Source organism: Lotus japonicus, chromosome 2, assembly GCF_012489685.1.
Source record: "Lotus japonicus ecotype B-129 chromosome 2, LjGifu_v1.2".
NCBI classification, from domain to species: domain Eukaryota; kingdom Viridiplantae; phylum Streptophyta; class Magnoliopsida; order Fabales; family Fabaceae; genus Lotus; species Lotus japonicus.
Window position 1 is genome coordinate 8,026,993 of NC_080042.1, and position 25,418 is coordinate 8,052,410.

Consider the following 25,418-nt stretch of genomic DNA (forward strand, 5'->3'; position numbering starts at 1 on the left):
TTGTTTATGACTGTGACAGGAACGTGACAATGAAGTGACAGGTAAAGACTTTAGTCGGAATTTTGGAAAAGAAAGCAAGTGAAGTAATCTCAACAATTATCAAGGGTGTATGGATGATGTCAGGGGCGAAGCTTTCTTTGCTTATTATGAATTATTTTTTTTTGCATGTAACAATTACCCTAATTTAGCATTATTGACTTTGTACGTTAAGGGGCATTGAGTATTGTATTGTGGGCTTATGTAAAAGACACACTGCATCTTAAAAAAAGCTTTTAAGGTCAGGTGTCTTGTGGGCTTGTGTACTGTTATTGGGCTTACAACTTTTATAGTCTTGTGGGCTTACCGAATTTGTGCTATTGGGCTAAGTGACCCATGACCCAAACGGGTCAAAATCTCATAATATATAAAGAGGACACCGCCCATGCGGTGGGGGATCCAACACTTTTTTACTCATTTAGTACTTTGCCATATCTTGTGATTGCTTTCTAATTGCTTAGCCCTGACCGGAGTTCTTGACCGGAACATTGTGGAAACTATATTATAATTTTCAAATGTAGGTATACATACGCACATGTGTTATTGAGAGTGAGCGACTTAACACAAGCACATGACAATGAATAATGATGTGCACAGGGATTCTTATTCTTTGTCATCGTTTCAACCTTAATATTCTCAGCGTTTGCCTATTTTGGTAAGTTAAGATTTCCCTTCAACAAACCAAATACTGGTTTTGTTTCATTTGGCGACAGCTAGCACGTTTTGAACGATGCTGCTTGAATTATATTCTCCTGCCACAATGGATAAACTTGAGTTTTGATACATCTAGTCAGTTTCTTCTTTGATAAGATTTTCATTCATTTTCTCATCTTCTCTATATAAGTTGTCGGATGAGGTTTTTGAACAGAACTTCAATATAGGCGAGAGGTGTAAGCACTGCGAGGCGTGAAGCGCTTCTTCTGTGTTCGCTGCTGAGTAGAAATAGAAAGTAAAACTATGCTACTATCACGAATAAGAAATTCAAGGATGATGCCCCCCAATCCTTGCTCGGTACCAGTGGCGGAACCAGAAATTTTGGGAAGCCTGGGCACATTTATGAAGTAGTCCCTGAATTTTTCCATTACCTTTACATTTGCCCTTTTTTATTTTTTTTTTTGGACCTAAATTATGATCTGGACCAAAGAAAAAAAAAAATTTTGGCCAGAGCCTGGGCACAGGCCCAGGATGGCCAGGCGGTACATCCGCCTATGCTCGGTACTAAGGGTAGAACTTCATGATTGATTCGGTGTAATCAGTCTTTCACTCATTTTCTCATTTCATCTTTCTCTTTTTCCTAACTAATTATATTATTCACACATCACTTCTACCTCTATCTAGAATGATAAAAATAAAGGCTAAAACATATTTTTAGCCCTTTAAATACAGTAAATATTAATTTTAGTCCTTGAAAAATATTGTTGTAGTTTTTTTAGTTTTTAGCCAACCAAATCAACCTAAAGAACAAACAACAAAGCCAAATTAAAAACCACAAACCAAACAAAACAAAGCCCACCCCCACCAACCTAATCACGATAACTGGGATGAGTATACCTTGATTTGGTCTGCCAATCCACTATTCATGACGTCATCGCAACCTTTGTTCTTCCACGACCTTATATATAAGCTTACCAAATAACCATATGGCACGAGCTCTAGGCATTACCCTAAATTACCCTTCAACCAGTTCAAAATGTCAATTGCTATTTGCTAGCAGACCCGTCTAGGGATGGCAACGGGTCGGGCTCGGGCTCGGGTTTTGCTTTTCCCAAACCCAAACTTGAACTCTCATGCTAAACCCAAACCCAAACCCGTCGGGTTTCGGGTTTACCCAAACCCGTTATAACCTCAAATTCACGTTCTAACCTAACTTGATACATACAATTTTTTGCAAAATAAAACGTATATGATTTTTTTATGAAAAAACGTTTTATATATTCTCTGCAAACATATATAGTATCTTGTTCTTCAAATGTAATCAAATTGTTAACAAATCAAGTTGTTTTTTTTTTGAGAGCAAAGAAGGATTTATTCAAATTCAATAGAAAAGTACAAATCCATAAAGGGAGGAAAGAAAAAGAACCACAAAACCAACCCAAAAGAGCAAAGAAAACCTAACAGAGAGAAAAAGACAAGATCAAGCGAAACACTAGCCCCAAAACCAAAATAAAACCCAAGGGCCCGCACCAAACACCTACAAGCCAACATGCCGATTCTCTCTAAGCTCCTCCGCCAAACCACGAATAGCCTCCTCATCGCTTCCCGGAAACACCATACCCACAGATTTTCCCAACAACCAGGCCTTCGTAGCAAGAGTGAAATAGCCGCCACAGGAGGGAGCAGGAGCGGCGACGGGAGGAGGGAGGTCCGGACTTTCCAAGCTCTCTGATTTCTTAGGACGCCCTCGAGGCCTGCGAGGAGGTCCATCAGAAACACTCTTCAAGTTGTTAACATGTAATATATAAGAGTAATTTTGTAGTTTTATATATATTGTTCAGGTTCGGGCGCGGGTTTCACCAATACCAAACTCAAACCCAAACTCAATCATATCGGGTTTTACCCGTAAAGCCTTTGGCTTGTTCTTACTACCTTTTGGATGACCCTCTTTGATCAATTTGTCGACGACTTGTCACCCAGTACTTCTCCTTAGGTCGGCCCTTCTTCGCCTCCTTGACTAGCTTTGAAAGCGCCACCACGTTCTCCCCATCACCAACCGATACACCCTCCCTCATATAAAAACAAATGTACTTTTGATCATCAATCTGCGACCCTTTCTAAACAAAGGTCTCCTCCGCCTGAGCGATAACTACGTACCTCATGTAGCGCATCATGCTTGGACAATTCCTTATTTTTTGGAAAATAGAAAATTATTTTTATAAAAGGACACCTAAAATAGTGAAATTTTAGTGTGTATGTGGTTATAATTATCGTTACTTTTGCTCTCACAATTCCTTTTTATTTATTTACAATTTTAAGAGATTTATTTCTATTTATTTTTTATTCTTAAAATTTTAAAGAGTATATTAATTATGTATTCATATAAGAAATTAGCATTGTCTTACGCGATATTCTTCAGTTTTCAAAATAAAATTAATTGGTTTAACCATGGATGTTCATATAAGAAAATTGTACCATAAGTGACGTCGGGTGGGGTTGTTCTAGCAAAGAAAATTGTTTCATGATTCCCCTATGCTTTGATTACGCGACCCCACATATACCAAATTAAAATGCATTCGTATTCCTCATACCTGCATGGCACATTGATATGAAATGACAATACTGCCCTCGCTCCCTCTCTCCACAATAATGCAGAGACCAAAAAGGCATAGTGGCAGTTTGGAACTTGGAACCGCCTTTCAGAAAATAATCAGCTTTAATTTCAGGGTATTAATATAGCTAGTGTTTGTCACAGAGTTTCTCATTCACTTCTCACTTTCAAGGAAAAGAGACCATATCCGAGGTAGTGTTTCTCTCTCTCTCTCTCTCTCTCTCTCTCTCTTCATCAACACATTAATGGCGTCTCCTTTTGAATTCTTACATTACAAGCCAAACCCTAATCAAGAAACTTTCCCTGTGTTTTCAATTATTTCTCTTGTTTTCTAGCCACAAATTTTATTCTCCAAAACCATTTGATCGGCAGTAGTTTAACTCCTTGTTGTTGTTGAATTTTTCACCTTTTTTTGCTAGTTGGAATTTGAAAACCTTAACCACTCAGAAGATACAAGAAAAACGTGTGTTTGGGGGTATACATTTAGATATTTATGTAAATTAATGTGTAAATTTTTCTCTTAAATTACATTCTCCAAAACCATTTAATCTCTTCAGCATAACTCGATCCATCTGGTTGTTACTAATATATCCATCTAATTTTTCACCTTTTTTTCTGTATGCTAGTAGGAATTAGGAATTTTTCATGACCTTAACCACTCAAATGTTTGACGTTTTCTCTTTGGTTTTTTAATTTTTCTTTGTTTTCTTCTGTGGAGAAGCAAGGAAGATCAAAGTTAGGGTTTTTTCATCCTGTGGATGAGATGGGGCGTGGAAAGATTGAGATAAAGAGGATCGAGAACACCACCAATCGGCAGGTCACGTTCTCGAAGAGACGCGGTGGGCTGTTGAAGAAGACTCATGAGCTCTCTGTGCTGTGTGATGCTCAGATCGGACTCATCATCTTCTCCAGTAATGGGAAACTCTTCCAGTACTGCACTCATCCCCTTAGGTACTCATGACTATCACTAATTTCTTTTCATTTTTCTTAGATCTTGCAGTTTGGTTTTATAATTTGATGATATAGCTAGCTAGCTAGCTTTCATTAATTTCTCCGAACCTTTCTTCATGTTTTTTTTTTTTTGTTTTTAGAATTTAATTTGATTGATAATTTTTGTCCTTAAATTTGCCAATAGAAGTAACATGTTACAGAGTACTACATCATGCATGTTCACTTAATTTCTTTTCATTTTTTCTATATCTTGGTTGTGAAGATTTAAATTTGGTTTTCAATTTGATGTTATAGCTAGCTAGCTTTCAATATTAAATTCTCCGAAACAGCTTGTTTGATTTTATTTTTTTATTTTTTAGAATTTAAGTTGATTGATTTTTCTCCTTAAATTTGCTAATAGAAGTAACACTGGACATGTTACATAGTACTACAGCAAGTTTCTATGTCTCTCTCTTTCTGTGTATGATAGAGAGAAGGAGGTTTGATGTCCATGTCATTGATTCTGAAACTAAGCTAAGGTTGACCATGCACTTGAGTGTTTTGGACTTGGACAGTTGACGTAAGAGATTTCAGATGATCTGTTATAATTTCTTTCTTTTTTCTCAGACTACATGTGCTGGCTGGGGATATCATACATTTCATTTTCAACAACTCCCTGTTTGTCATAGTCATGTTTAATTTCACTTTTCATGTCTGAACCATCACTCAGTGAATACTTAGTTTCCTAAGAGATTTAATGCCTCAATTCTGTGTAGTAATTAATTATGACTTCAAATACTTTTTTTTGAAAAGGACTTTAAATACTTAAAACTTTCCCAAAAAAAAATTATATAATATAACCTTCTAAAGTAGAAGCACATTTAACATGTTCAAGGCCCCATAAAAAAAAATGTTCCAGGCCAAATTGAGAGATACTGGATAAAACTTTTTTTTATGCATCGAAAACCTAAAAGAGAAGCTATTAAAGAATGAGGAAATTGATCTCTTATGAAGGTGTGTTTTTTTTCTGGACGAAACTTATTGTAATTAAGAAGACAAAAGTCTTGAAGTTGTTATTAACTTAGGTAAATTTTTGAAGTACCCTTGTACAATTCATTTCAATATATTCCATTCCTTATAAAAAAAAGAAAACTTGGGTAAATTTCATTGAGTGGTTTTATTTAATTTCTTTCTTTTCTGATGGTGCAAAAAAATAATTTAAATTGCTATATATATAAGTTTTTTCATGTCATGGATTTTAATTATATTTATGTGTCATGGATAATTAAATTGAAAACTTTTAATTTTCAGCATGGAGCAGATCATAGAAAAGTACGAGAGAAGCAAAGGAATATACGTCAATGGACGTGACCAACAGCGGGTATATACATTGAAGCTCGATCATCAGCTAATTTTTCATTTAAAAAATGAATTATATTGCGTGAATACACAATTATAGTAATTAATTAATTAGGACCTCATCAATGTTCCTTGGTGAAATATTTAATTTGCAGGAACAATTGTTCCATGAGATGTCAGTGCTGAGGCACGAAACTAGTCGCCTTGAATTTGGAATTCAGCGTTATCTTGGAGAGGACATGCGTGGTCTAAAGTATGAGGAATTGGTTCAACTTGAACATGATTTGGAAAACTCTATTGCAAAGGTTCGAAATCGTCAGGTACTTATATGTTTTATCTTCATCTTCTTTTACTTGATGTTTGAGACATTTTCAAAGATTAAAAATGGCAAAAAATAAAGCATCTTAGATTATCACCGCTTAGTTCTTAATTCGTCTCTGACCATCAAAATCGTAAAACTATGTATGGGCCGGGCTTATGCCTATCAAGTGCCGAAAGGTCAAGAAAGTTTGTGGCATAATGTTAGGGGAGCTGGAAATCGAAGTATAAAAACTTTTATTTCACAAAATATGATTTCCCATTGAAATAAAAAATTAAGCCATATTAATGTTAACATATCTCACAGGTCTTTAAACGAGAGAGATTTTTATTCTAACCCAAATTTTAAGGGCAGATCATGCGCTACAAAATAACTACTTTCATATGTGAAAGTTGAAAATAATTTAACTAAATGTTGTGGGGTTATCTGCAATTTCCCCCAATGTTTTGATGGTCATAATTAATTCATGCATTACAAATTGTGATTTGACATGAGTTCTCCATGCAGAATGAGCTGTTGCAACAACAAACAGACAATCTGAGAAGGAAGGTAACCTATATATATATAATGATTAACTCTCTGTTTCACATGCAATTCCTCACCTTACACATTGAATAGACATGATCCATATATAATTGTTCTGTCTTGTTGATGTAATATAGGAGAGAATCTTGGAAGATCAAAACAGCACTTTGACCAATTTGGTAAGAATATGCATGTGTGCAGATCAATCACTAGCTAGTTTAATACATTATGCTTTGTTTGTGTTTGTTGTTCACACTGAATATAATATATAATAAGATTCAGGAGCACCGGGCGATGTGGGAGTTTCAGAAGGCTGCTGCAGTGGAAGCACATAAACCTGTTGGAGTAGTGATGGATCAGTTCTCATTCTTTGAACAGCAACCTTCTGCAAGTAGCATCCTGCAACTTTCTGCTTCAGCCCCTCTTCCACCGTTTCACCCTTACCTTCAGCTTGCGCTCCCAAACATTCAAGACCCATAAAAATGTATGGTATTCATATATTAATCAATATTACTTTCTTACTATTTTAATATAAATTCAAGAAAATTTCATGGATTTCAATATTACTTTTATTAACTAGGCCAATCCAATTCTGATCAGACATGTACGTGTATGAAATATAATAGTCCCCCATTAGCTTTTTTGGCCCAATCATCACACTCACATTACATTAAGCACATCACACTCTCTGCAGACTCTGACCCAAATTCCAAGTCCAATATCACACTTTCATACTTTGCTCTTATAGTAGTTATTTTATTTATTTATTTGGGCCAATCATCACTAGTCTTTCTTTGGATCATCAAGCTAATTGCCTACATTATATGGGGCTCTAATATCATGATCATGTCACATAGTATTTCTGACCATGTCCTATTTTTCATGCTCAATAGTAACATACCATTTGGTAATTTTTGTCTTTTCCATGGAACAAATTAAAAGAGCAATATTGCTGACTACATGTAACAACTTGTTTGTGAATTATAAATCCTATTATTAATGAAATGACTTTGGGATTGTGGCTGCAGAGCAATGGATGGAGCTACTTGTCCTCTGTGAATGAGTCATGCTGCTGTCATATATATGGGGTATTTTGCAGTCTAGTATATAATTAGTTAAATTTAGTTGTGTGGGCCGACCAAGTGCTATGTTTGTGGTTGTTTATATATGATTCAGAGAGAGTAAAGTATTAGACATATATGGCAGATACCTATATATTCACTGGTAATCTTGGTGACTTACATATATCTTGGTGGCTTACATTATATTGCAGTTCTTTCCGAGTTGTATTTTATATAGATACTGATGAAAGCTTATAGCATCTTCAGTGCTATTGCTTGGTGTTCCGGTATAGAACCTTAGACTTAGGCTAATCAAACTGAGAGCAAGCGAAGTAACGAAAAACTAAGAAAATGGGTAAAATGACAGGTCCCTCTACAGCTTGGGTAGTGCCTTTTATTTATAGCTTGGGTTTTAGTCCGAATAGACTATGGGTGACCCGGCCCATTAAGTATAGAATATTGGGTTAGCCCAATTACATGATAACTTGGTTCGTCCATATCAGACCACAAGCCCACAAGACACTAAGACTTAGAAATAAGGGGAAAGTGTCTTATATAAGCCCACAATGATTCGACGATAAAAATGATATGGGCGCGCTGGCTCCAATGTGCATGTAAATGGTTACACACAATCAACAAAATAATAAACTCAAGCAATAGTCAGGGCGATCTTTTGCTCTAACCCACCTGCAAATAAGTGATTCGCTTGGGTATAATGACAGATAAGTTAAATTAAATAATATGCAAGTATTAACGACACCAAGAATTTTCAACTTTTCTTTCCTCTCTCCCATGTGCTTCTGATCAAAACGTCATTTCGTTCATTTCATATCCACTGTGCGTCATGGTGCACTCTGAATCATCATTACCTGCTATAACCATCATACTATATTTGCACAATAAATATACTTTGAAACTCACAACGACATTAAACCTCGACACGGTAACATTTGTCACCCTCATCATTGCATCCCATTATTCATTTAAAACTCACTAACAAAAGAAAGAAAAACTCTAAAGCAACACAACCTAAAATCAAACGTCGCGTCCTCTGTTTTTACCATTTAACATTCTTAAAGGCACGCCGATCCATGAATTCAAAACGTTTGAATGTGTGGCTCAGAACGACGCTTGATTCCACCCCAAACACGCGCATTCTCTCACCTTTTCATTCTCCGTTTTCACTCTGCTATAAATTCCATCTACCCTATTCTCCCATTTACCTTCATCTTTTCCTCAAATTTCACACAAATTTACTCTTACTCTTTCTCATCTTCTGGAAATTTTCAAAATCACATCACCTCCAGAAATTCCTTCCTTGAAGATCCATCCACCTCCTCCACTTTTTCCTGGTAACTTACTTTTCTTCCTTACTTTCCATGCGTGATTTTTCTTCCTTTTCTCCATCCTTTCTTTAAATCGTACTTTTACACCATTCTTCCTAAAAAGAGCTTGCACACGAAAATCAACTTAATAAAACCCACATGTCATGACCATAATCTCTTATAATTTCAGGATTTTCCCCAAAAATGGATGCTAAACGTACCCGTAGAACTCCTAAAGCCTCTAATCTTCCTCCCCTTGCTCTTGATTTATGGGTTTCTAGTAAAGTTAAAGCTAGGTTTTCAAAATTCTGCAGTACTAAAACGGTAATGGACTTAATCACTTCCAACACTTTTCGCACTGATGGTCAAGACGTTTATCTTGACATTGTTCCTTGCACTCCTGACGAGCCTTGCTGCTTTGGCCAAAGTGATGATAAAGGAAGAAATCACACTTATTTCTTTGAAAACATTTTTTCTGACCTTAAGTGTAAACTTCCTCTATCAGACTTTACCTGTTTTATCCTTACCCTTCTAAATGTTGCGCCCACTCAACTTCACTGTAATAGTTGCGCTTACATTAGAGCATTCGAACTCCTCTGCCAAAACTTAGGCATAGAGCCCACCAGCAACAAATTTTTCTATTTTTTTGAAACTAGTGGTAGGAGTGTTAAAGGGGAATATCTCTCTTTGGCTGCTGCTAGGGGAAAAGGTCTATTTACTCTATTTAGAAGCCACTATAAGCATTTTAAAGGGAAATTCTTTAGGCTAAATGAAACCGATAAATGCAAAGATGTTTTCTACTTTGACGACGGAAAACCAAAGTTTCCCTTCTACGGGACTAACCGATTTGAAGTCGTGATCAAACTTCCTGATGATTCACCGACCCCCGAAGAAATGGTGGATTGCAAGTTTTTATCTACTATTGACTTGAATCTCACTGAATTTCTCGATGCCCATTTTGAAAATAAACTGGGCGCGTATATAGGTAATATGTTTGAATTTTGCTCATATGCATTTCATTTTCTATTTCCATGCCTTATACTCCTTTTCTGTTTCAGCGAACATGACTCACCTTTCAAATGAAGATCTTTTGCGCTTTCGCCGCGAGCAACAGGCGGCCAGGGAGAAAAGAAACCCAGCCAAAGCTTTGACTGAGACTGATGGAAGTCACTCGGGCACTGAATCCAATCGCCCACAAAAGAAAAAGAGGAAAACTGACATGTCAGACCCAAACAAAGGAAAGAATGTCAACCAATCCTCCATGGAGAAATTTATGGTGAAAACCAATTCCCCAAATGCTGCCAACAAAAATTGTACCACAAGTGCCCCGCCTTCGTCATGGAAGAACTTGCTTAAGGAGTTTGAAGAACTGGCTTCTGAAGAAGTCACTTCGCTGTGGGATTCTAAGATTGACCTCAACACCCTGGTGGAGACTAACCTAGTCTTCGAGGCGGACCGAGAGAAAATGAGAAAAATTGGGCTTAAAGAAGCTTGTCAGGCCATTATGACTAAAGGTTTGGAAATCGCCGCCATTTCCAAAATGGTGGATCTTGAAACTGCCGGTTTTGATGGGATTTCTGCTGCCAAACAACTTGAAGAAAAGGAAAAGGAAATCAACAAGTTGAAAGCCACAATGAAACTCGTGGACAACGCTAACAAAGTTAATGAGAAGAAAGTTGCAGATCTGACCTCAGAGAAGGTGAATCTAAAAAAGAATCTGGAAGAAATGCACACTACAAACCGATCCCAAAGTGAAGAAATCGTGAAAGCTAAGGCGGAAATTATAGAATTGACCTCTGCAAACTCTGAATTGAAAACTGAAAACTCCAAACTACACTTTGAGATTTCAGAACTGAAGAACTCTGTACTTGACCAACTTGAGGTTGGTTTTGCCAAGGCTAAGGAACAAATCCTTCTTCTTAATCCTGCCATTTCTATCAGTCTTGCTGGTTCCGATCCTTATGCAAGGATTGTTGATGGCAAATTGATCAGTCCCGATAATGCCGAAGGGGAAGAGGAAGAAGAAGAAGAAGAAGAAGACAAGAATGAAGAAGAAAAGAACAAGGGGGGCGACACTCAAGGAAAAGAAGGCGAAGGAGAAACATCTTAAACTTAAGTGTTTTAGATATCTAAGTCTTTAAATGTTTTAGTATTTAAGTTTCTTGCTTGTTTGTTTCAGCCCTTAGTACTTTGCTTGATGTGTAATTCTTATGACCCCCTATGTAATGCTCCGCCCGTTAATTAATGAAATATGTTTTTCCCTTTTATTACCTTACTTCTTTCGACTTTCATCTTAATATTTTTAATTGAATCCAAAGTCTAAACTTTATTTCATCTTTCAACTTAACAGAAAACATTATTCTGATACTTGAACACATGAAAACATAAAACATTCTAAGTTACTTGCCACATTTCAAGGCTATTTACTAAACCAATATTGAACCAAAAGTACTGCAACTCACTAACCTTTATTTTTGGACTTGCTTTGACTTTCTTCTCTCAAACCACTGTTGACTGGAAAGTCATACAACTTCAAGATCATGATAAATCGTTTGATTTACTTCGCCCTCATATACCGTTATGCCTAGCGGGAAATTGCATAAGCAACTTTAGCAATTTTATTAGATTTCCAGTGAAATCTTTGATCAATCAACTTCTATTGGAATCATAAGGCCTTTGTAATTTTAACTTTGTCAAAATTTTCCATTTTGAACGTAGTTATATGCTGAATCAGAAATTTCCTTTTTGATTCAATCGTTTTGCTCGCGTGGAGACTTGTGCTTGAATTGGGTAAGCTTAAACCAATCAAGGTTGTGCTTATGAATTCGTGGTCAAATGCTCTAGTTTTAAGAGTCTTACTCTTTCTCAATTGCCTGGCATCGCTCAATTGATAGACCTAAGTTGATATGTTTCCAATCAAGAAAACAAAATAAAAATGTTGCACACATGAACATTTTTAAAGGTTATACCTCGTTAAAAACTCTCCCGCTTGGGGTAGAGAAAAGACTGCATACCTGTTATTCATTAATATGTGATGCCTCGTTAAAAACTCTCCCGCCTGGGGTAGAGAAAAGAGTGCATCCCACTAAGTCTTACACACATAACGTAGTCTTAAACAACACATGGAAAATAAACGTAGTCTTGAACACAACATACTGCTACAAACTTAAACAAGCAAACAAACTTCATAGGACATAGATGGCGAATCAACTGTAGTAATAACGGAGATACTGTGCATTCCAAGCCCTTGGAACCCTTCGCCCAGATAATTCTTCCAAATGGTACGCTCCTTGACCCAAATCACGTAAGATTCTGTAAGGACCCTCCCAGTTAGGTGACAGTTTTGAATCTTCCGGACCCTTTGCCTTTCTGCGCAAAACCAAATCGCCAACCTGCATGTGTCTTGGGACCACTCTAGTGTTGTACCGCCTTTCTGATCTCTATTTTACCACAGCCTGCCTCAGGCGAACCTCTGCCTTCACCTCTTCAGCCAAATTCAAATCTATCAGCCTGTGTTCCTGATTCTGACCCTCATAATATGTTGCTACCCTGAAAGTCACATCTTGGACTTCCACTGGAATCATTGCATCGACCCCGTAAACAAGCTTGAATGGCGTTTCGCCTGTGGTGGATTGTGGTGTTGTATTGTAAGCCCATATCACTGTGAGTAACTCGTCAGCCCAGAGTCCCTTCGCTTCACCCAACCGTTTCTTAATGCCATTCAAAATAACTTTATTCGCCGCTTCCACTTGACCATTAGATTGTGGATGCTCAATAGAGGCAAATCGCATCTCAATTCCCATTTCAGCACAAAACTCTCTGACCATTCTGCTTGTAAACTGTGTCCCATTATCAGATACCATTGTTGCTGGAACGCCAAATCTGCAGATGATCTTCCTCCAATATAACTTTTTAACTTTCTCTGCTGTAATCTTAGCCATAGACTCTGCTTCTATCCACTTGGAAAAATAATCAACTGCTACTAAAACAAACCTTCTCTGAACTCCTGCAGGAGTGACAGGTCCCAAAATGTCAACACCCCACATAGCAAAAGGCCAAGAAGAACTCATGGAACTTAACACTTCAGGAGGTGCTCTATGTAAATCAGCATAAACTTGACATTTCTCACACTTCTTCGCATAGTCCATACAATCCCCTCTCAGAGTTGGCCAAAAGAATCCAGCTCTGAGCACTTTCGCCGCTAAAGATCTGCCTCCTACATGGCTTGCACATACACCCTCATGAACCTCAAACATAATTCTTTCCTCCTCATCTTTAGAAACACATCTCAGCAAAGGAATTCTGACCCCTCTCCTATACAATTGATCACCAAGAAGTGTATAATGACTTGCTTCACGAATCTGATCTTTAGAAAACTTCATCAAATCAGAACCCTCTGCTTCCAAACACTTTTTGATTCGCCCCATCCAATCTGAGTCCACTACAGTTAGCATCATTATTGTCTCATCTTCCTCAATACTTGGGCTGTTCAAAATCTCCTGGATGACTGACTTATTGTTTCCTGGCTTCTTGGTGCTTGCTAACTTAGACAGAATATCGGCCCTTGTATTCTCCTCCCTCGGAACATAATTAATTTGTACTTTGTCCATCTGTTTTATCAATCCTTGTGCTTTCAATAAATATCTAGCCAACTGTGCATCCTTCGCTTGATTTTCGCCCTGAATCTGCCTGGAGACTATCTGAGAATCTGTCTTGATCATAAGGCTCTTAACGCTCATTTCGATTGCCAACTTCAAACCTGCAATTATAGCTTCATACTCTGCCTGGTTATTACTTGCTTTGAAGTCAAACTTAAGTGATTGTTCAACTGTCACGCCTCCTGGTCCTTCTAAAATTATTCCGGCTCCACTTCCCTTTACATTAGACGAACCATCGACAGACAAACTCCATTCTCCAACTTCCATAGCTTTCTCACTGGAAGACATTTCATTAACGAAATCCACCAATACTTATGCTTTAACCAAACCTTTCCTTTCAAAAGTGATTCCAAACTCTGACAATTCAACAGCCCAGGAAACCATTCTTCCAGCCAGATCAGGCTTTTACAAAACTTGGCGAAGTGGTAAGTCAGTTTTTACCACAATTGGAAAGCCTTGAAAATAAGGTCTTAATTTCCTAGCGGATATGATTAAAGCTAATGCAGCCTTTTCAATTTTTTGGTATCTAACCTCAGCTCCTTGGAGGGCATGACTCACAAAATAAATGATCCTCAAATCATCTTTATTCTCTTGCAACAAAACTGAACTGACAGCATTATCTGATATGGAAATAAACATTGACAATGAAATACCTGGAATTGGTTTAGCTAAAATTGGCGGGCTGGACAAATGATCCTTCAAGCTGTTAAACGCCCTTTCACATTCTTCAGTCCACTGGAAAGCTTTGTTTTTCCTTAAACACTGAAAAAATGGTGCTGATTTTTCTCCAGAACACGGAAGAAATCTGGACAGAGCTGTTATCCTTCCTGTTAACTTTTGCACATCTTTGACTGAGGTTGGACTCTGCATGTCAAGTATCGCCTTACACTTATCAGGATTCGCTTCAATACCTCTCCTTGTGATCATAAAGCCCAAGAATTTTCCACTTTGAATTCCAAACGAACACTTTTCTGGATTAAGTCTCATGTTGTGCTTCCTGAGCTCGCCAAATGCCTCCTTTAAATCAGAACAGTGTGCAATTATTTCCTCGGATTTAACCACCATGTCATCCACATAAATCTTCATGTTCCGCCTCACTTGCTTGTCAAACACCTTGTCCATCAATCGCTGGTACGTTGCTCCTGCATTCTTCAGCCCAAATGGCATAGTTTGATAACAATAATTCGTCTGGTTTGTCATGAAAGCTGTCTTCTCTTCATCTGGCTGATACATTCTTATCTGGTGATACCCTGAATACGCATCCATGAGGCTAAGCATTCCAAATCCAGACGCCCTATCCACAAGTTTATCAATATTCGGTAGAGGATAAGAATCCTTAGGACAATGCTTGTTCAAATCTGTAGAATCAGTACACATCCGCCACTTTCCATTAGCTTTTTTCACCATTACCACATTCGCCAACCATATTGGATACTTAACCTCCCTAATGAATCCAGCTTCCAATAACTTGTTGGTTTCTACCTTCACTGCTTCTGCTTTTTCTTCGCCCATCTTTCTTTTGAACTGAACAATAGGTTTCGCTCTAGGATTCAATGCCAATTTGTGACAAATAAATTCCGGATCGATTCCTGGAAGATCTTTTGCACTCCATGCGAATAAATCCATATTCTCATATAACAATTTTACCAACCTGTCCTCTTGACTTATAGTTAAATTAACACGAACTTTTAAGTTCCGTTCGCCAATTTGGACCGCCTTAGTTTCTTCTTCTGATGTCATCTTATTCTCAATGAATCCATCGCGAGGATCCAAACTAACGTCTGCCTGATCCACATTCACCTCATATACTCGATGCCCTTCCTTCACTGCTTTCTTTCCCATATGACCATACTGCTTGAAGCTCTCCGAATAACACTTTCTGGCGACCATCTGATCAGCCTTTAAAATTCCAACTCCCCCTTTGCTCAACGGATACTTAGCTGTTAAATGTCTTGTGGAAATGATCGCCCCCAATCTGTTGAGTGAAGGCCTCCCAATGAGCACATTATAGGGCGAAGTACATTTCACCACCAAAAACTTAATAGCAAACGTCTCCGCATTTTTCCCTTCTCCAAAGACAGTCCTCAGCTCCACATAACCTCTGACAAATACCTTTTCTCCAGAAAAACCCACTAAATAACCATCATAAGGCAACAAATCAGATTCAATTAGCCCCAATTTCTCAAAAGCATCTCCATAAATCAAGTCCGCCGAGCTCCCTTGATCCAAAAGCACCCTCTCAATTTCGTAATCAGCAATTCTCAGCATTACAACAATTGGATCGTCTTCATGAGGTTGAACTCCCTCAAAATCTCGCACAGTAAAAGTTATATCGGGTTGATTGGTTGCCCAACTTCCCTAATCGTTAGAATAAACAGCATTAATGGAATGAACGTACCTCTTACGAGCTGAATTAGTAGTTCCTCCACCACGAAATCCACCAAAAATAGAATGAATCCGCCCCTCCGCTTTCCCATCTGACTGTTTATTCTGTTCATCATTATCAATCTCCTTTCCCTTTTCATCTCGCTTTGTTGAAGTTTATGCCTCATCTGAATTGTTTCGCCCCGCTAAGTGTTGCATACATCCAGCCTTTATTAATTTCTCAATCTCCTTTCGCAAAGTGAAGCAATCATCAGTGTCATGTCCCGAGATTCTATGATACTCACACCACTTTCTCTTATCCACGTTGCTGCCTGTTGGTTGTTTTGGTTGCTGGGGAAAACGGATTACATTCGCCTCCAAGCACGTGTGTAAAGCTTCGGTTAAATTAACCGCCAATGGTGTTACACGATCATTTTGATTCCGGGTCCACGTCATCGATTGTCCATACCCACGAGGCCCATACGTTTGAGCACGATGCTTAAATTGAGAACGGTTATCATAACGGTTCCTGTAATTGTATCCTTTATCCCTACGTTCAGGCGATCCTTTTGAACGCTGATCTGTAACCGCTCCTTTCTTCGCCTCAAACTGCTATTGTTGTCCAGCGTACGCCGCATTCGGGCGGTTCTTCTTGACTTGATCACTTTGCTCCTCCCTTATGAATCCTTGAACTCTCACACGTAATTGTGCCATCGTCTCCACCGGCTTTCTGCTTAAATTACTGTTCAAACTCCCAGGCCTTAATCCTAACTCAAACGCTGCAATGCAAATTTCTGGCATCTTATCCTCCAAATGAACAGACAATTGATTGAATCGCCCCATATACGATTGTAAACAATGTCGCCGGAGTAACCTTCTCGGCGCGGCTGGTTGAAAATTGAGACAAAAACTTCGCCGATAACTCTGTGAAATTCACAATCGAACGTGAAGGTAAAGTGGTGAACCAAATCATTGCCGATTTCTTGAAAGTTGATGGAAGCATCTTGCATTTGAGTGCATCTGATGCTCCCACAATAACCATCTTCGTGTTGAAATACACCAAATGATCCTTAGGATCAGTATCGCCATAATACGAATCCAAAACAAGTGTCTTCAGGTTGTCTGGAATGGTAGTGTTTGCTATTTCTTTTGTGAAAGGTTGGAAATCTACCACCGTTTCCGCCATCCTTCGATCGCCCTCTCTCAGCCCATGTGTCTGGTTGAGATCAGTAAGTTGATTCTGAATTTGCTGGTTGTGTTGACGAAGATCATTGAGATCATCCATGATCCGCTGGAGAACATCGGGAGAAACACCATCAGGAGGATTTTGGTTCCTCTCTCCGTTCGCCCCAGATCGAGTCACCATTGTTTCTGCTTATGGAGCCTAGGAAAAGTTCCTTCGGCCCCACGGTGGGCGCCAATATTCCGGTATAGAACCTTAGACTTAGGCTAATCAAACTGAGAGCAAGCGAAGTAACGAAAAACTAAGAAAATGGGTAAAATGATAGGTCCCTCTACCGCTTGGGTAGTGCCTTTTATTTATAGCTTGGGTTTTAGTCCGAATAGACTATGGGTGACCCGGCCCATTAAGTACAGAATATTGGGTTAGCCCAATTACATGATAACTTGGTTCGCCCATATCAGACCACTTGGTATCTTAGTGAACTTTATTACAAATTATTATACGTCTGAAGTGCCACGTACTCACTCGGTTTCTTAGGGGTGAAGTTTAATCATTTTTCTAAGAGTCAATTTAAACTTTATGATGCATTTATTATTTTTTGACAACAATATTCTTATTTAATCGAATTTTTTCTCTCTTTTCACTATGCAAATCATTAATGATGAATATAACTTAAGAAAAGTATGTTGGGGTAGTTTTGAAAAGTTGATATAAATTTAGAACAAGTTTACTACCAACTTTTTTAACCACATTTCTTAAGGGACGTGAAATTAATGGTGGTTTAGTTCTCATAAAAAGGAACAGATGAATTAGATATAAGGTACCCATAAGTAATAGATGCATTTTTTTTCTCAAATGATGGTATCTTATTTTATTTTGGTCTCAAAATATTGTAGGAAACTATGGTGCCCCTTTTTAAAAAGGGAGCAACAGTGCTCCCTTATTAAAAACTGTTCGATCTAGGAATCTAAGAATATTCTTTAGATGGGTACGTGGTTACTGGTTAGGATTGAATCAAAAATAAAAGGGTAAAAAATTAATCTCTCCTATCTTTTATTAATTAAAAACTAAAATGGAAATCAATAATTCTTAATTACAATTTCAAACTCATCTTCTTGTTCATCATCAGACTCTCTTCATCTTCATCTTCTTCACACACAAATCTATCGGATCTGCTTGGGTGGTTCGACAACGTGGCCTCCACTCGCGTTATGGAAAGCCTGATCTGCAAGGAAGTGGAGGATGTTACACTGAAAAATAAAGAAGGAAGACAATTCACGTTTCCCCTTTCCTCACTATTAATAAAGACAATCTGCAAGGAGATGGAGGGAGTAGAAAAAGAAAGACTTGGAAGGTTCGAGCTTGATGAGATTTTAAAAGTCTAGAAATGGCTTAATGTTCTTCTCTCGCTACACTATGTGGCTTCAGATTTTAGAGCTTGAAGGTGTTTTGGATTCTAGGTATTATGGGTTCGGCGTGGAAGAAGACGGGAGGGGTATCCTAAACAGATTTGTGGGAGTGAGATAAAGGAAAATTGCAGAAGTAAAACCTGATGAAGGCTGACACACCACCAGATCTGGTATGGGGACCTCGATTCGCTCCAGATCTACCCATGAGTTCAACCACCAAACTAAGAAGAAGAAGAAGAAGAAGAAGAAGAAGTTGCGCAATAGGAAATTAGGGTGCTCCTTAATAAAAGGGAGCACTCTAGGCGACGAGGAAGCTCCTATGAAGCCTTAAAAAAAGCTCCGCCACGGATTAAAGGTTTTCTAGCGAGCCACCACTACCTGTGTAACGTCCCAACTTTCGGGGGTCACAATAGTAACTCTTTCAGAAATAAATAAACATGTTGTTTTCTTAAGGTTGTATAAAAGAATGCAGGTATTTTTTTTGTTTGTTTTCAAAGCATTCCAAAACATGCCATGCATATTCCCAATTATATATAAATATACCTCCAACCTCAACCAAGACGATTACCCGGAGGTAACCAATATACAACATAGCAAAAGAGAGAATTCGACTCGAAAATGAAATCCAGTATAAAAAAATCTCCATAAGTCCGATATATTCACTACAATCCCCACACAAGAGATCTGAAGAAAAGCAATGTACTGAAACCTACCATATCCCTAAAAAACAGACTCAACAGGTCAAAGCCTTGCCCTAACACGGAAAACACTCTACCCAAAAGACTATAGATTTACACCTAACTATACTCTTGCAAGTTTTTCGCTGATCCTTCATTGGACTCTCAAAATCTTCCTACTCCCCTCTCAAGGAACTCTCCTTGTCGGCCAGCACAACGACATTCTCCCAGAAGCATAACGCCTGATCACATCGTCACCTGTCATCATTTGGCGGTTGTCAGCCACCCAAACACAAGCATACAAACAATGATGTGCAAGGGTCAATTTCCTAACAATAGTATATAGTAGTACAACAATATACTCCATAGACAACAATAGACAATATCTCTAATCTCAGTAAACATAGTATATATATTCATATCATTTGATTCATTCAAGACATGTTGTCACTCCACACAATCACATAACATGCATATCGATGTATCATGCATCGATCTTAAGGTCAATCTACATGGCATGCTCATGCATCATTTATGATGTTCCGGATATAAACGCTAACTCATATATAATGGAGGCAGGACAAGCCTAAATCAATATGCTATCGTGCCACTTTTAACTCATACTCTTACTCAAACTATTACTTAATCTGTAGCTCAAATCGCTACTCAAATTGCTACTCAAATTGTATTTATTTAATCAACTGATTAATGAATGCATGATATATTCTACACAATATCAACATTCAATTCTCATAAAAATCCAAGACTAACAATCAACAAAGCCAATGGAGATATCCTCTCACGTGTCCGATTTCAATTCTAGAGGTGGGATCACTTTCAAACTAAGTGCCTGAGTCTCTCAAAGCAATGGCCTAACGGAACATCGTATAATGAGTCCAAGTGCCTTTTCCAATGCGGTCCACCCTACACGTGTTCCCATCTTGCATTATATCATTTCTCCGCACCTTGTCACTTTTCGCTAGTGACCCATATCAATAACAATCGATGAGTGATTCGTCACTCTTCCTTTACGGATAAACTTTCATCTTTTCTTTTCAAAACATTTCTTATGATTATTTTCATAAAGCTTTGTGACTCTTTTCAAAAAACATGTCTTATGAATTCCTTTCGGGAAAGTCTTTAATTCATTTTCCAAGATACGTCTTAAGATTCTTCTTCAAAGTATAAGTCTTATGGTTCTTTAGAAAGATGTAACTTGCATGATGAAGATAGTGGTGTCTCCCTTAGTTTATAAAATGTTAATGTATTCATTTAGTACATTATGAACTTTAATTCTAGAAATTTCATAACAAATTCATCTCTTTTGAAAGCTCTTGGTCTTAGCCACTTATTCTTGAAGGAAAATTTCTGAAAACGTCCATTAGGTTCATAATTAAAAACCTCTCTTCTTATTCTTTCCAAAAGCATTAGGCTTACTTTCCAAACAAACTCTTATAAAGATGTAACGAAGAACTTATCGTCCAACTAGTAACTATCTTTTCTCTCTGCTTGCACATTCGATAACAATCGACAACATAAACATTGCAAGCACAAAAAATACTTGCAACCAATCCTCAATCCAAACATAATGTGATCATTCATACAATGCAATACTTTCCCTATTATTTTCTTATTAGCATACTTTGCATGTAACCAAACAGCATAAGTTCAAGCATCACTGCAGTCATACAACGTTCATTTCAATCACGCACACAAGGTGTCACATTCAATTCAACAATATCATCAATACTTCCATTCACTCATCCTACGCATAGATATTATATATATATTCCAACATCAAAGTGTCCTTACCTTCAACGCTTTTCTTCCTAAGAAAAACGCTCGCTCCTGAATCAATCACGTCTTTGCTCCCCGTGTTGGCTTGCTTGCTTCAGTTATTTAGCTCCGCCACGGACGCATCCTCGTGCTTCATGAACTTCACAAGTACACCTAACGTAGTCACTAACTGTGTTAACTCTAACTCATGGTCTAGAGCTACAACTTCAGGCATGCTATAAGAGTTCTACATGTAACTAACTCAAATAATTAACCACGCAATGATAAACAACGTATCTATCTCCTTAACGGCTACGAAAACATTATGATAAAAATTGATAAAGCCTTAAGAAAGCTTCGAAATTCATTTTTTATTCTTTCAACACCATCTCAAGAAAACTTTTGCTAAGACACTACTTAGCATACATTCATATTTTTGAGTTTAATTTCTATGCAATGACGATGTAAAGTTTTTTTACACCGTTAACCAATTAGATTTCAATGATATGAGAAAATCTCTCTTTTTATTTAATTTCATTAATTGGCGTGACACATTCTTAAAATCTGATTGGTTGACGGTGTAAAAAAACTTTACACCGTCGTGCATCATCCTTTTTCTCTTCATATTTTCGCTAAGTAATAGAAATGCATACAACTATCATTTTCCCCTCTCATTTTCCTTAAAGTCCTCCATCTCTATTTAGGTCTTTTCACAACAAAAAACATATAGACCTTTTTCACCGAAACAATTAACACCTAAACAGGTTCCAAATAAAGTCTTACCTTTTCTTTTCCTATTTTTCACGGTAAATCATTTTCTCTACTCGTTTGATAGCCATTTTAACAAGGTTAAATTTGAAATGTTTTTTGTTTAGAGCTCGAAGGAGCTTCGATGTTCAAACCTTTTTCTTAGGATGTCAAAACCTAAATTCTCCATTCTAAAACCAATTTGTTAAGCACACAACTTCAGCTTTAAAAAGTGATTCTCGACCCTCCAAAGAGCCCATGTTGCTCTCAGTCTCTTCTCTTTGAAATCCAAATAAATAGTTTTCTTCTAAATGAACTACTACACAAAATCTGAGATAACAATCTTTAAGGAAAAAGCAGTCTCAAGTTCAAAATCACTTTTAGGAAAAAATCACTTTTCCAACTCTCAACTTTTTAAAAAGCTAAATACATCAACGGAACTCACTACTCAACCACAACAACTTTTGTAAAGGGGTTAGCCCCCAAAAGATTAAAACTTCCTCACTTCTCTTCATAGGGCCTTTTCTAGCAACGCTACAACCATAACAACCTAGAACAGAGGATTTAGTTGGTTCACCATCTTCTCCATGAAGATTATAGCACGACACGTAAGCTTGAACTCTTTCAAACACCTAAGGCACAGTTCAAAACAAGGAAAGTGATATTTTCCTTCAGAATATCAAGGTTTAGAGTCTAGAAATCAGTTCAGAAGGACAAAAACTTGCGAAAGACAATTCTAGAGATTTTCAGGCGAAGGTCTCGTTGGAGAAGGTGGCGGTCAACAGCATTGGTGTCGCTGGAAAAGGAAAGGGGTAGTGGGCCTTTCGCGGTCAGGAACACGATGATGGTGTCCATTTCTCCACAAGCTCAACCATTTTCTTGGAAACTGTTCCATCATGAACATTGAGATGAGGTATAGTACCTAAGGTGTAAGGAACGTGATGTGAGATTCCTAGGGAGAATGAGAGTGTAACCGCTTTGGCGAGAGAATAACTGAATTTCAATCTTGTTATTTCATAAATGAGCTAAGAGTCTTTACAATTAGTACCCCTCCCCTATTTATAGTTGGGGGAGTTGGGCTTAGCGCCTCTAAATCATCCTAATGGGCCGGTTGGGCCTCCGGGATGAAGGCCCAAGTCCCTGGTCCGCTCCTCGCCTTAGGCCAGCGCTTCTGGGCGAGGGACCCTAGGGTCTTGCCCAGTCCACAAGTCCACAATACACCGAGCTCGAAGCATGAGAGCTATGTGTGTCTTTAAACAAAAGAGACAAGGCGATGGACGTAAGAAACTAACTAATGCTAAACATAAGGTACGGAAATAAAGAGCAATTGCCAACATGGCTTAGTAATTTTAAGCTTAAAAATTTAAAATTTTGAACGCCTCGTCACGCTCCCTTGGCAGCTTGAGTCCACAAGCAAGCTTGTGGCGATGATGCTTGATTCGCTTGCCCCATCATGGCCACGCACGTGTCCTGAATCTTGAGATCCTGATGCGCTCAAGGCCTACGACACGTGGCAGCCTAGATCTTGTTCTCCACCGTGGGTTCGAGCCCCACGGTGGAAGCCAAACTCAGAGGATTCCTCGCGTTTGTGGAGGAGCTTCAGGATCTGTTCCAGCGGGAGCTGGATAATTACGCCGACATTCGAGCAGTGGAGGCTTCGTTGGAGGCCATGGCGGAGGGTCCTGAGAAGCAGGAGGTCCGCCGAAGCTTGGTCCGACTGGAATGCAAGCAGCACCGCTTGGAGCTTGAGAAAAAAGAGTATCGTCGTCAATGTAGGTTTATAAGGAGAAATCCTCCGTTTTAAGATGTAACGCGAATGATATGAATAAAAAAGAGTTCTTGTAGTTTGTTTTTTATGAATGCCTCTAGATGTGTGCTATCATGAATGCATGAGCAAATGAATAATGAACGGAAAAAACGAAAACGAGCGAGTAAATAAACGGGCGAAGCGAGTAGATAAACGGGCGAGGCGAGCGGGTTTCCTGGGCTCGATCGCCATAAAGGGGCGAGGCGGTACGGCGGTGCCATCATGAGCCTCGCCTTTCGTCTTTTTGCCATCTAGCACGTGTTTTCAGTGCTTGATTCCGAGTTTTTGCGTTAGTAGCTTTTGAGTGTGTGCTATGTGTAACTAGGACTTTCGCTCGGTATTGAACTGAGGCTTTTTTTCACACGCATATTTCCCGTAAGAGCAGGTGTGGCCCCACCAGCCTTATTAGGTGGGGTCTTATAGTTACTCGGGGCCCAATGGCCATATAGGTTGCCCGAGACTTTCAGCCTTGTTAAAAATGCTCGCCCGCGTTTCGGGAAGACTTGACTCGCCCATATTTCGGGGAGGTTCTTTGGATAAGAAGCTTATCCGCACACGTCGCCAGCGGGGGCTACCGTCATCGCCGGACTTTCCGGAGCGATGCCCAGACATCAAGGTCGTGTTGGGATCGCCACCTTCAGGGAATTTTTCCCACCAGGCTACCGTCTCAGTTTAATAGTTAGGAGTATTGCTGAGAATATCCTTTTGTATTTGATTTGTATAAATTTTTACATCGAGGGATGCCTCGTTAAAAAACTCCCGTGTCGGAGAAAAAGAGTGAAGGTATGAAAAACGGTAGAAAGGGGGGGTTTGAATAACGTTTACAGAATAAAACTTTCACCTTAAGATTTTATCAAATCTTTCGTGAACAAATAAAGTGCTTGAGATAAGAGATAGGAAAGCACACAAGGATTTTATCCTGGTTCACTTGATGAATCACTCAAGCTAATCCAGTCCACCCGTTAAGGTGATTTCTTCCTTCTTAGAATGAAGGCAATCCACTAATCAGGTAAATGTTACAACTGCACTTGAAACCTACAAGTGACTAACAATACACTGACTTAGCTCACACTAAGATTCACTCTCTTAGTCTTCTCTAGGATCCGATCAACCTTGATCTCCTAAAGGTAAACTAAACAACTGTTTAATTGAGATTCGTTTACAAAGAGATTGCTTCTAAAAAGCTTGTAGTAAACACAATGAATTCAAAGATGAAAGAATGCTTAGAAGGTTTGAATATAGCTTGCGCGTGTGAGATTCTTCCAACCGCATCTTTCAATCTTCGGCCTCTATTTATACTCCAAGGATTAGGGTTTGAACGCTGCATAGGAATGCTACCGTTGGAGGGCAGGTCTGGAATTTCCAGCTTCTGCTGTGGCTGAGAATGTTAGGTAGGTCGTCAGGATAGTACATTTGCTTTTGTACTTTGGATAGTGACTTGACCTTAACCTAGTAGACTTCTGATCAGAGGAATGCTTCGTGTTGGAACTTGTGAACCTCGTTGATCAGAGTCAAAGGGAAGCATTGATCCTCTGACCATTGTATCTTCTGATTCTGAACTCAGAGCGAAGTACTTGATCTTCAGAGCCATCTTGCTTCTGGACTTCAGAGTTTCCACTTTTCAGCTTCTGGATCTTCAGAGTCTTCTACACCATCAGATCATCTGAACCTTCAGAGTGTCTGGGTTGTCAGAACGTCTGGATCTTCAGAACTTCAAGTGACTGAGTCCACATCAAAGCTTGATATACTTCAGATCTTCTGAAGCTTTTCTACTGTTCACACTGAACATAGAGATTGCGAAAGCGTTGCTTGGGACACTCTTTAAGCACAGTGCTTCTGATTTGTGTGAGATTAGATATAGGTCAGAGCCTGTAAAAGCACACTCAGAAAAACACGTTAGAGTATCAAACTTGTTCATACTAAAATGTTAACTTGTAATCATCAAAACATAGAGTTGTACTACTCGATCAAAACTTG

At 38.6% G+C, this 25,418-nt stretch overlaps 1 protein-coding gene across 1 annotated transcript; it reads left to right on the forward strand.

Annotated features, from left to right (window-relative positions):
• Nucleotides 1-3,940: 3,940 nt before the first annotated feature.
• On the forward strand, nt 3,941-7,712 carry LOC130735235 (MADS-box protein FBP24). Its single transcript, XM_057587309.1, has 7 exons — nt 3,941-4,252; nt 5,543-5,612; nt 5,746-5,910; nt 6,417-6,458; nt 6,572-6,613; nt 6,717-6,918; nt 7,463-7,712. The coding sequence occupies exons 1-6, from the start codon at nt 4,065-4,067 to the stop codon at nt 6,912-6,914; spliced, it is 705 nt and encodes a 234-aa protein (XP_057443292.1). The 5' UTR covers nt 3,941-4,064; the 3' UTR covers nt 6,915-6,918; nt 7,463-7,712.
• Nucleotides 7,713-25,418: the final 17,706 nt, after the last annotated feature.

What these genes read in the sequence shown, in the direction of transcription:
- LOC130735235 (XM_057587309.1), top strand. Translation starts at nt 4,065, where the DNA reads ATGGGGCGTGGAAAGATTGAGATAAAGAGGATCGAGAACACCACCAAT. An exon ending in ATGGACGTGACCAACAGCGG is followed by an intron (nt 5,613 to 5,745) that starts GTATATACATTG and finishes TTTAATTTGCAG; the next exon opens with GAACAATTGTTCCATGAGAT. An exon ending in CAGACAATCTGAGAAGGAAG is followed by an intron (nt 6,459 to 6,571) that starts GTAACCTATATA and finishes GATGTAATATAG; the next exon opens with GAGAGAATCTTGGAAGATCA.